This window comes from Harpegnathos saltator, unplaced genomic scaffold, assembly GCF_003227715.2.
Source record: "Harpegnathos saltator strain DR-91 unplaced genomic scaffold, Hsal_v8.6 scaffold114, whole genome shotgun sequence".
Classification (NCBI taxonomy): domain Eukaryota; kingdom Metazoa; phylum Arthropoda; class Insecta; order Hymenoptera; family Formicidae; genus Harpegnathos; species Harpegnathos saltator.
This window is the reverse complement of record NW_020229889.1, coordinates 660906-673097: the sequence shown is the minus strand read 5'-3', so window position 1 is coordinate 673097 and position 12192 is coordinate 660906. Positions and strand designations below refer to the sequence as shown.

General features: G+C 47.7%; 1 protein-coding gene across 3 annotated transcripts; it reads left to right on the top strand.

Annotated features, from left to right (window-relative positions):
- The first annotated feature begins 4711 nt into the window (after window positions 1–4711).
- Window positions 4712–12027, top strand: LOC105191841 (aquaporin AQPAn.G). 3 transcript variants are annotated; one of them, XM_025302143.1, is made up of 6 exons: window positions 4712–5124; window positions 7973–8053; window positions 8963–9220; window positions 9466–9750; window positions 9867–10076; window positions 10903–12027. In XM_025302143.1, the coding sequence occupies exons 3-6, from the start codon at window positions 8963–8965 to the stop codon at window positions 10942–10944; spliced, it is 795 nt and encodes a 264-aa protein (XP_025157928.1). In that variant the 5' UTR covers window positions 4712–5124; window positions 7973–8053; the 3' UTR covers window positions 10945–12027. The 3 variants fall into 3 exon arrangements, with proteins under 3 accessions (XP_025157928.1, XP_019700939.1, XP_019700943.1); XM_019845384.2 differs by lacking the exon at window positions 7973–8053 and adding an exon at window positions 10738–10785 and having other exon boundaries at window positions 4714–5124; XM_019845380.2 differs by lacking the exon at window positions 7973–8053.
- Window positions 12028–12192: the final 165 nt, after the last annotated feature.

The following is a 12192-nucleotide window of genomic DNA, read 5'->3' as shown; positions in this document are numbered from 1 at the left end:
ATCATGCAACGCCTGAGAACCCCGTTTTTTCCGTTTCCATTCTCGGAGATGGAAAACCCAGGCGAAACGCGAAACTTGCAAACGGTCGATGCGCAGGAGAGACATTTGGCTTTGCCGAATACATCGCTCCAAACGTCCGTCGAGTTTCACATTCTTCCCTCTCGTCGGCGACCTTTGGCTTTTCGCGGGCCGAATCGCGAGCGTTTACAAACACCCACCAAGGTCACCGATAAGATGACCCGTGAGGTCGCTGAGAAGACTACACGCCGGTGATCTCCGATCACGATCCGACTTCCGGTCACTGTTTGCAATTACTGCGGTGGCAATTACTCTCTGCTTTCTCCCTCACGCCGCGCTTACAATTAGATTTCGGTTGCGATACCATTCCACAATTGGGTCGGCAGACTCGCGATCTTCCCGACTGTTAATGATACGGAAGCTCAGAGCTTGTCCTCAGCGAAAAGAAAAGAGAGGATCCTCGATCGATCGAGCCCCACTGACCGTTCAAAGACAACAGAGAGTTGTCTCGCGACGCTATTTTTCAGTGAAAGAGAGAGAGAGAGAGAGAGAGAGAGAGAGAGAAAGGGAGAGAACCATCTTGATAGCACTTTAACCGTTAATTATTGTAAGATTAAATCTGACACATTGCACAGTATGTACTGCATGCTCGTTTGTCTAAACTAGACGTGCACAGCGCGAGCGAAGGGAAAGGAAAGCAACCCATCTAGGGTTGCCGGATACTCGACACTGTGAGAAGGATTGCCCTTCCTAGCCAAAATTAGCCAAAATTTTCGCATCTTGCCGAGGATGCTACGTGTCCTTTCCCACCGTATCTATATGATGACTATAACGACCAGGTAATAACTCCCTATTTGAGTGACATTTTTGAAAACTGACGTTGAAAACTGACGTTCGGAAAGATGACAGATCTTTTTCTCTTGTTCGTCAGAATTTTCAGCCGTCCATACCTACCAGTAAATCTGGTAATCCTAGTCCCATCTCATTCCACTCACCGCTCGTCGTACCTGAGACAATCGTTTCTTCTTCAACGTGTAACACAAGTACACGTATGCGACACGTATGACGCGATCCGCTTGAATTAAAGCCTCTCTATCTCATCCTGTTCCATTTAATTAAGCCTGACGCGTGATCTAATTCAACTTTTAATTTAATTCCCACAATTCGTCTCCTCTCAAGGTCGTCGGCTCGCTTTCACGCGCCCTCGCGCTCGCGACACACCTCTTTCCTCCTCCCCCCTCCACCCCGCGTACAATCCGACTAATTTGCGGAATTTAATTAACTAAAATGCCGTGTCCCACGACATAGACGGACACGACACTTCAGCCGCGGCGCGGGCACGTGCCTTTTCGGAAAGCGCGGCGAAGGCCGCGGGAACCTTTGAGAATCCGCGGCTTTGAGGATCGAGTTGTTTGGTTAGCGGCGTGAGGAAGAGCATCGCGCGACACTCTCCTGCGCAATCCCGCCGGGCGGCGCGGCGTTCTATTTCCCAGCCGCTAACTGACATTACGGCGATGGTGAGCTCGCGTGCAGATAAAGCCGCGACAATTAGCATATGTGAGGTCAGCCGATGGACATGATCGTGCACGCGGCCGGCACCGCGGAACGTCGCAGCGCCCGCGGTTTCTTGCGCTCCGCCGTGTAACGATCCGCTTGCGACGCGGAGAGCCGCAGAGAGAGAGAGAGAGAGAGAGAGAGCGCGGAGAAATCGCATAATCGTATGTTTCGACGAGCCCTCGCGTCACGAGGCTGTCGAGTCCGGATGATTCCAGATACCGATCTGGACTTGACCTTCCGCCGAGATTCCACTTGAGCTCGTGTCCGTCAGAATTCGATCTCTCTCTCTCTCTCTCTCTCTCTCTCTCTCTCTCTCTCTCTCTCTCTCTCTCTCTCTCTCTCTCTCTCTCTCTCTCTTTACTTGCAGTACAATGATTTACGTCCAGGAAGTTTATTTTTGAATTAATTTACTGTAGCTTCTCGCGTTAGTGTGATCGGAATAACGCGCAAAACGATCTTTCAAGCACGAGAGCCTATCCCCTCGGAGATAAGACGGACGATTGATACGCGCATTGAAGCGGATGCCTGCTTTTCCTCCGGCCGTCTCCCCTCAGAATCTGACACGAAACAGCGCTCATGGATCGCGCGAGCTCTCGATCGGGAGATCATCCAAACGAGTCTCTGAAAAAGTCTAAGAAAAATTACACAGAGAGACCCCGACACGGCTCGCCACGCCAGCGCTGAGCTCACGTCGCTCGTGGAAACTCGCCGATCACGTTGAAACGTCGATACGTGCCTCGGCATTTTTTTAAACGACGGCCGCGAGACAAAAGGACGAGAGACGACGATGAACGACGCGCTGTCGATAGTCGCGCGTGGGAAGAGTCGTAATGACTCTCCGCGGTGACGACGATTCCGCGTTACGTCGCGAAATGCCACTCGCTCTCGCGCAGACCGCGCAATGAATCATCGGCTTTCGACTCAGCCGGGATTAACCGAGCTCGGTTAATCCACACTCTGATTCTCGTGTCGCTGAACCCGTTTGTAATTCCCTCCCGATCGCGGCGGCTCGCGTTGATGCTTCCGGCAGGCCAAGGCGCGAATTGGAAACATCGATTTTTCCGCAATCAAATCGGCCGATTCGCTCGGTGCCTTTGCGGAATCGATCTCCCTTTATTTTGTTGCTTCCCCTGCCGCACGATGATGCACGCACGACTGCGTGCATGCATGACTGATAATGCATAACAAATACGCACGCGGACGCGTACCGAGTTTGCGACCGAGAACGCGCGCGCGCGACTAAAGCTCGATTCAGCATCACGACGACGCGGCCAAATGATAGCGCGGTCGAGAATTCAGCTCGATGCGGCGAGAAGATGCCAATAATGCGACTCCTCCGCAACATACTTGCGCGTTGTCATGTTGCTTGCGATGATCTCTCTCTCTCTCTCTCTCTCTTTCTTTCGCTCAAGCATGCTATAATTATAGTTCCACTCGAGACAAAACATTACGCGAGCGGCGGAGGAACGCTTTTGTCGCTTGAATCCGCGGCTGCCTCGTCGCTTGGCCGACCGTCAGTTGGCTTGCCGTTACCGTTACGCCGATGACGTAAAATTAATATATTTCGTCGTATTAATGACGGTTATTCGTCTGTGTGCGCGCTCAAACTGCGGGCCAATGATTGTGTAACGCACACCTTCCCGTTTCGAGTGTGTGCGCGCGCGCGCGCGACCTGAGATTCGTCGTCGTCGTCGTCGTCGTCGTCGTCGTAGTCCATCATCATCATCATCATCGTCGTCGTCGTCGTCGTCGTGCAATAAAAGAATGATGATTGGCCGGGATGAATCGTTTCGGGTTACGAGTTTTGATCGAACGGCTGCTTCACACTTTCCCGCGCCTCGGCTGGCTAGCACGCCCCCGCGCTTTTGGATTCGTCGTCGATTCGTTTGTACGCCGATTGTCTTAATGACGCTCGACTTGCTCGCGCGATTGGTTTAACGAGACAAAAAGGGGAACGGGTTACGTAAGACACGGCGAGGTCATGCCGGTGGATCCCGGAGGATTTAGGATAGCAGATGATGCTTTACCGCCGCGCGAGGGTCACGAAGGCTTAGCTATTATCGCGAGAATGAAATCTAAAAGTAGAATGAGATAAGGAGGGAAATTCAAATGACTCAATAGTATAAATAAAAGCTGAGAAAAATCAAACAGAGAGTCGAACAGAGTGGAGAGCGACTTTAGGTTGAGCAAGTGACGCGAGCGAAGAAGAGAATAATCGTGGCGAATCGAACTGAAGTGGATCGCACTAACGCGCGCCGCGGGACGACTCGCGAGGAAACTCATCGTCGCGGTTAGAGGATCCCCCTTCGTTATGCATCGCGTGCGCCGCGAGGAAGTACCGTTGGAACCATACTTTCCTTTTCCTACTGAGAAATCGCCGTTTCCGATTATACGTCTTGGAAGAAGTCACGATCGAAAGAATCCCGAAGGAAGGATGAGAGAAGCTCTGCTCGTTACACGGGAGGAGTACGTCACGTATCGCGATCGTTTCGCAGTTTTATCGGCGTTGATTTTACCGCGCGTATAACGGCGGTCAGATTTCCATTGCTTTATCTGCACGAGAGTATCGCGCTACCGTTACAACACGGCCACAAGACGGAGGCTCTTTTCTTCCTAACCAGAGGTCGGCCCGTACGGAACGATTCCCGGATATTTCAGGCGATGCGCGCTCTCGTCACAAACGAGTTTCGCTCGCTTCCTTTCTAACTTCCTAAAGCGATAGCGTTTCACAGCGGGCCACTGTAGAAAAAAAAAAAAAAAAAGAGAGGATTGCGACACGAAGACCAAGAGGCGAATCGGAAAGCGGAGCCTGGGCCGGAGAGGGACGATATTTCGGTATTTCGGTAAGATCGAGCGGCTCTAACGCCTAAAGCGATCTCGAAAACGTCGCGAGTCGCTCGCTCATGAGATTTTCGATGCGCGTGTTTTCCTGCGAAGGTGACTTCATCTTCGCTTCACTTCACTCCACATCCACAGATCGCGAGCAAACCTCAAACCGGATTTCCTCAGCATAGTGAGCTGGATAGGAACTCAACGCCGTTGTTTCGCGGGGGGAACTTTTTACTTAATAAAACGACGCTTTCGGTTTGTGTCACGCGTATTCTCATCGTTGTTTGCGCGCGTGTACTACTCACCGCTCTTAACCGTGATATCCCTACTCTCTGATACCAGTCAGTTAGCCAGCCAGCTAGCCAGCCGGTAGAGCACCAGAGCGGATACCTACGTGAGGCCCGAGCAGCTCGAAAGCTCAACTCGCGACAGTTGTCGCTCGGTCGCTCTGAAGAAGCCATCTAGACTTCCACGTGAAGCTACCTCAAGCCAAAGGACTCGAGCTTTCGAAGGGCCACCCTCGCAAGAGAGACTCTCTCGCTCTCGAAGGTTTCTCCGGCGATCCTCCGACGACTCTTGGAGGAAACTAATTCAAGGCAACTCTTCAAGAATTTTCGATCGTCGAGGGACTCTCAGAGGACTCCGCGAGAAGTCTGTCGAAAGGACCGGAAACCGGAAGGAGACTGTACTTAGTGCGAGAACTAGTTGCAAGGCTTCGGGGTGAGTTGAAATCCGTTCGTGTTGATGTGTCATGGATATATTTTAATGACTAGAGTGAATGCAAAGCGAGTTATATGACGCGATAACGAAGACTGCGATATATAATTTGATGTGACGATTAACTCTCTCTCTCTCTCTCTCTCTCTCTCTCTCTCTCTCTCTCTCTCTCTCTCTCTCTCTCTCTCTACTTCTTGACGATTCAATTGTTCTTCAAATTTGATTAGCTTGATATTGTTGATTGATCAACAATAATGTATACAGTGGTATGGTATATAACCTTTAACCTTTAACTTTCATTCAGACAGAAAAGCCTCCGAATTTTCTTTCATTAAAAATCAAATGCAATGAATGAAATAGTAAATAGCCTATCATATATATATATTTTTTTTCTTTTATATATACTATATATATATATATATATTTATGTTACTATTTTACTAAATGAAGAAACTGAATTAAAAGAAGTTAAGTATTTTAGGATTATTAATTTCAACCATTCTGTCCGTTTGTGCTATAAAATAATTCCATCTTGATGAGGGTTAAAAGAAAATTATGTTTGCAAAATAAAATAGATACAAAGTTTTAAGATCAGGTACTAACATGAAACGAGCTTTGACATTTTGATCATTAGCTTGTTTCACATTAGCGATTGCGTTTACGTTTAAGCGAGGAGCGTTCGTATTATGCGTGATTATGCCAATGTCATCTTTGGCGCCGCACTATTGGCGCGTTAATATCAGGATTGCGCAGTACGAGGATGCATTCGCGTTGCTCACAGCTGCAACTTGCGTCTCGGTCAAGAAACGGTGGCAGACATTGCTGCTGAACGTTGACGATCGATGGAACTCGCAAAAGCCAATGAAAATATCTTCACGGTGACATCACGCTACGAAATAGACGTATAGTGACGTACAGTTAACTATAAAAATAATACAAAAACGCTCAAACAAAAAAAGGCTCAAATTTAACATATCTTGATCTTTAAAAAATCATGATCTTTAAAAAAGATCAAATTTAACATAAGAGTCGAAGTATGCCAGTATGCCACGTAAATCCGTGAAACGTGTAACGAATAAAGAAGTCAAATAATCGTTCGCGAGTTTGAACCGATCGGAGTCCGAGCGACGAATTTCTCGAGTCTGAAGTCGAATTGAACATTCGACGATCGCAGGGGAAAAAGCCGCTCCGCGCTATTCCACGCAAAGTGGAAAGAGCGCGAATCGCCAGTTCGACGCGGCCGATCGTCGGTCCTTTAAAGGGACTGAGAAGAAGGCGTACGCGCGGCGTGCAGAGAAAGAGGACAGGGAAAAAGAAAGAGCGGTGGAAAAATTCTGGGGCCATATAGGGATAACGATCTCTCTCTCTAACGGCGGATCGAGCGGCGATAAGTCGCCGAGGATCTAACGGCTGATTTATGCTTCCGAATCGACTAGTCTGCCTTTTCGCGGAACGGTCGGACGCGATCGCGCGAGTCTCAGGTAGAATGCAGGTGAGGCAAGGTAAGGGAACGATGCGGGCGGAAGAGAAGAGGGGGAGGCTTATCGCCGTAATTGAAACGCTGATAACTGCGGGGTTCTTATTTCTTCGTATTTTCTTGTTTCTTCCATTATATTTATTTTCCTTGTACTTTCCTTTCTGTCACTCCGCGCCGAATGTAGCGAAACGTAGGGAGGGGAAGTGGAGCGTTTACGTGGTAACGTAGGAAAAATCGTGATTGTAAAAACGGGCATGCCTATCGCTGGAAATTCCAGCTTTCGCGGCGATCTGCAGCGCGTGTGCAGTGCGTTGCGCTCGTTGTTGATAACAGTAATCGACGGCGTGGCCGTTGGCCACGTAAAAGAATAAAATCCAAAGTCCTCTCGCGTTTTCTCTCGCGGATTTTTCAGCTCGAACACACGGAGCGTGTCGTGACGAAATTCGTGAGATGAAAATTAGCGATACCTTGAAAACGAAGTGCAACTTCGCTGGTAATTCCTGGTTGTCGCTACGTTTGCTACGTTTAACGCGTACAGAGAATCGCAAATGCTCAATAATTGTCCGATCTATTAGCGCGAACGGCTCGCCGAGACAACAACGCGGTTTCGCGATGGCGGCAAGATTAAAAAGGTTCACGGAAAGAACGCGCGTTACGCTTGCGATCGCGGCGGATCGGGCAGATGATGGGCGAGCGAATAAACGATGGAAATGAAGATTCATTGAGTTTCACAGCGTTTCCCGACTTTCCCGCTCCCGCCCGCGTCCCGCTCAATTAACGTGCGAACATTCCGCGCTTTTGCGCGTCCCGGCGAAAAATTGTCCGGCCAAGCGGAATTCATTAATTCAGCGAATTACGTCGGGCGAACGCGTCGAGGAAGATAGTCAGGAGAAAGTCGTATAAAAAAAAAAAAAAATAGAAAAAGAATTGGGATGGAAAAATTTCGTTCTACATTTGAATCCAACACGAATCTGCCGCCTGAAATCTCCTCTTGTTTTGCGGACCTGCACGAGAATCGCGGCTGAGAAAACAAGAAAGTCGAATAAACGCGTCGCATAAAGGCGTCAACGAAACGAGCCCGGTTCCTCTCTCTTTCTCTCTCTCTCTCTCTCTCTCTCTCTCTCTCTCTCTGCCATTTCGCAACGCGATTTAGCAGATCGGCAGTGGCAAGCGAGCAAGCGACAAATAGTTTTATGACGGACTCGCGGCGGAGGACGCGAAGGAGGAACAATCTCGGGCTGTGACATCATCTTAGGATCGGATCATCTCGCTTTACGAGTTTAGTAATGACGCTTATAATTGCATAATCAGCCAGCTGAACGACTTTTTTGGAAGACAGAATGGTTGATGTGTAAAATTTTTTCCTACTTTAAGATATTTTCGGAAGGAGGAGAAGATCGCAGACGAAGTCGAATAAAGAGTGATAAATGGAAGGAGAGAAGGAGAGAAAGAGAGGTAAAAAGTTAATCTCAACACGAGGAAAATAAAAAATACAAGATGAATGATTTTCCTATTGTACATGGATAAGCATCAGTGGTCAGCACACGTCTGACAGCGACTTACCGTCTGAATTCGACGGAATAGTCGTCGAAAACAAACTAATTAATGGAACAATAACAAAACTGATTAAACGGACCTTAACGAGCTTCTCGTCTCGACGCGCTCGAGTCGCAAAAGGAAATCTTCATCGATCTTAATTAAAGCGCGTGGGTGACGAGCTCAGCGAGAGCTTTAGCGCGATTAGGTAATTCGAGTCGATCGCGGCACGAGGATGTGACGATCTGCATACGTAATACAACCTGCCAGATGCGCTATGCGTGTGCTGAAGCTTTCGTCGCGGTCGCGGACTCGTAAACGCGCGTCCTCGATCTAGATACATATCGCGGGATCGACGGAACCGCTAAACGCCGTCTCGTTCGCGATGTCGCATCTCGCAAAAGAGAAACGTTGCGATTCGACGGAAGCAAATACGGGATCAACTCGGGATTTCCATGAAATAAATTCAATCCTCTCCACCATGACCCCTGCTTCTCCGAATCTTCAATCTACCGGATGAAAACGAAAGAGTTATCTTCACTCTCTAATCTAAGCTTTCGTAGTTCACAATTGCATATCGCAATTGCAAGATCTGTATATAATCTCGCTGCTGATAAACACCTTAGCGTGTGATATGAGCTTCATACCTTTCTTCGTCTCTCTCCCTCCCTCCCTCCCTCCCTCACACACATTTAATCGTTCTGTTTGATATCTATATAATAAGATATTACTAGTCCTCGTCACTTTGTCAGTCGGTCGTAACAAGAGTTACCATTTACCTCGTATCTTTTTGTTGCTTTCCGCTTATCTTTACCTAACTCTTCGCAGATGGTGAATCTAAAGAGCGCCTTGGGCGCTGACGAACTCACCGACAAGAAGGCCGGCCTTCCTCGCGCCCTCCTGGCAGAATTCTTCGGCACTCTGCTGCTGAACTTTTTCGGCTGCGGCGCTGTAGTGACTGGAAACGTCGTCGCCATCAGTCTGGCCTTTGGTTTGACGGTGATGGCAGCGATTCAAGGAATAGGTCACGTATCTGGGGGTCATGTGAATCCAGCGGTCACATTCGGCCTCCTCGTCGTCGGGAAGGTACAGTCCAAGTCCTGAAACAGTGCAGAAGAGTATTAGTACGGAATTCAAGAATTAGCTGCTTCTGTAAGAGGAATTGGCCGAGAAGTTCGTATTGCTTCGAGAATTTGCTCGCGTACATACGCGAGTGTAAGCCGAGAATCGTGATTTCATTATTTCACAAATGAAACTCACGCATATACTCCTCCCTCCCGGAACGCAAGTATCGACGCTGTTATCAATCAATCAAATCAATGACGGTGCAGGTGCCGGTGATCAGAGGCATCCTCTACGTCTTGGCGCAATGTGCGGGTGCCATAGCGGGATCAGCAATTCTGAGGGCACTCTCATCGGACGGGATGGAGGACGCCTTAGGGGTTGTGAGCCTCTCCCCCGGGGTCAGCGCTGTCCAAGGATTCGGCGTGGAGTTCTTCCTCGCCCTGATCCTGGTGCTGGTTGTTTGCGGCGCGTGCGACGGCGCTAAGCCGGACAGCAAGGGCGTCGCGCCTCTTATAATCGGCCTCGCGGTCACCGTCGGCCACATTGTCGGCGTGAGTATCGCAGTACATCGACAATCGTCAGCGCGTTTGGAAATCTTCCCGTGGATGTCTCCTTTCTCCTTTTACTTTCGCTTCTCCTCGCAATTATCGCCATCTGTAAAAATTAGGTGCCGCGAACGGGCGCCGGAATGAACCCGGCGCGTTCATTGGGCAGCGCCGTGGTGATGGGCGCTTTCAAAGACCACTGGCTCTACTGGGTAGGCCCGATCTTGGGCGGCATCGCTGGCGCGCTGCTCTACGTGCACGCGATCGGACCCGCCAAGGAGCCGGAAGTGCCCGCCAGGACCTACGCCTCCGTCGCCACCGACGAGAAGGAGGTATATTACAGCACAAGAATGTGAACTCTTGGAAACTCTCGGACACGAGCCTAAAATTACCTCTCCGCCGAAGACTTGAAATCGATTCTATTATTCATTTTCCATTACATTTGATCTTTAATAAGAAAAGAAACACAACAACCTCATAAATTCTTCTATTCGGATGAGGGTTAATTCAAGCGTGTTCGTTTGCGATTTCAAGCCAAGTTCGTTTTCGTGTCTGAAAGAGAATAACGCGGAAATATAATTTTTACACGCATTTACCATGTAAGTCTGTGGCATCTTCCTACGATTAACAAATACTTAATCCGCTTGCGAACCGCTCTACTGAGGCTCGCGCAATATTAATATATCTACGCGAGGAAATTAAGCGAGCACACTGCTTCGCGAATGTACATATCTTATTGGCATAAGGAACTCTGTCGCTGCGGAAGAAGCACGTATACTTAATTTAATCCCTATGGGGCAGAGCAACTTAATTAACAAACGAACGCATGCATACTTGTCATGTATGACAATGGTGAAATATGATGCAGAAGTATTCCCATCTTTCAAGGGAGCGAACCTCTCTCTCTTTCTCTCTCTCTCTCTCTCTCTCTCTCTCTCTGTTTCGGGATAGAAAAATTCCGATTCTAAGTCGACGATCGTCTCTGTCCCACAGAGGTTCGAGTACATTGACAGCGGACGTGGCGGACTTTAAGATACGAAGGTGCCGAGACATACAAGAGTGCGATCTAGCGATTCGCCCGTACAAAAAAGATATACCGTCTCTAAATAAAAAAAAATGAAAAAGAAAATAAGCCAACGAATCGTCGTTGTTTTACAGCTCCAGAATCTTAGCAGCAGGAAAAACGTCAATCCCGCTTGACGCCCGCTAAACGCCGATTTTAACTACCTACCAGCCAGCTCGCCAAAATATCTTATCGATAACGCGATGAGAGTTACTCGAGGTGCTTTTATTACGAGGAAAGAAAGCACTTCCAGGCGCTTCTGTGACAAAAGCTAAAAGTTCGTGGAACTGCATAGAAATAAAATCTTCTTTATTAATGAGACGTGCTAACCGTAACGATGCCGGTTTTCCATTTTTATCGCTGTTTAACGAATTGTTCAGACGTGTCAACAGCCCGATCACTCACCCGCGAAGACACTTGTTTCATTGCGCGCAAAAAATTGGTGATTATTTAAAATCCAATTGCGAGATGCTCTCTCCGTCGATCGCTCCGTATCGATTGTTGACGACGACGAAATCGAGGACGAGCGATACCGACAAACAGAGAGAAAGCCAAAGAGAGATTCGTTTTGCGCTATTGTAATACTACACGGTGCCGACATCTCGTGCCACGTGGGCCGACACGTGCAGTCGATACTGCAGCTGCACGGAGCTGCCGCGATGCGCCTTTGTAATTACGTGATCGCTCGATCGAACACTCGGGCCCAAAGTCCCACCGCGATCAATAACAATTCGCTTCACTAAACATCATGTTGCACATGCAGTTTTACGTGTTTTGATACGCGATAATACTTAAATATAATTAAATATTCATTACCGCCGTGTGCGCGCAGATGCGTTTAACTCAATCGACATAGGATCCTTTCGTGTCCTTCCCTTGTGTTCATTTCATTTATTTCTCTCTGTACCTTTAAGAAACACAGGCATGCGCGAGAAATAATTTGTGAATTTATTCATTAATATTCGATTGGAAAGACGCTGCGAAAATACGCGACTAACTTTCACGTAATCTTTAATCCATCTGCATATTTCATTAATGCTCGCAGCAATATGCATTTCTCCCATAAATGGAAGTAGCGCACAAGTAGTACTGCATAAAAACATATTTGTGTAATAATATAACAGCAGAATACATATATACATATATATATATATTATCATAAGCGCAAGTTATGCACATACGATGTGTTGTATGAAATAAAGTCTAAGTTTTTATACGAATTCTTCCGATTATTATCACTCACTCTTTCGTAAAGTAATTACGCTTAATGAATTACATCAAATTTTATCTTTAAATTAACCTTGAGTTACTTGAGTGCGTAATTACTTAAATTAGATGAGTAATTTACAAATAACTTCTTTCTAAAAAAAGAAAATTATGCTCTA

What these genes read in the sequence shown, in the direction of transcription:
- LOC105191841 (XM_019845380.2), top strand. Translation starts at nt 8,963, where the DNA reads ATGGTGAATCTAAAGAGCGCCTTGGGCGCTGACGAACTCACCGACAAG. An exon ending in CCGTCGGCCACATTGTCGGC is followed by an intron (nt 9,751 to 9,866) that starts GTGAGTATCGCA and finishes TGTAAAAATTAG; the next exon opens with GTGCCGCGAACGGGCGCCGG. An exon ending in TCGCCACCGACGAGAAGGAG is followed by an intron (nt 10,077 to 10,902) that starts GTATATTACAGC and finishes GTTGTTTTACAG; the next exon opens with CTCCAGAATCTTAGCAGCAG.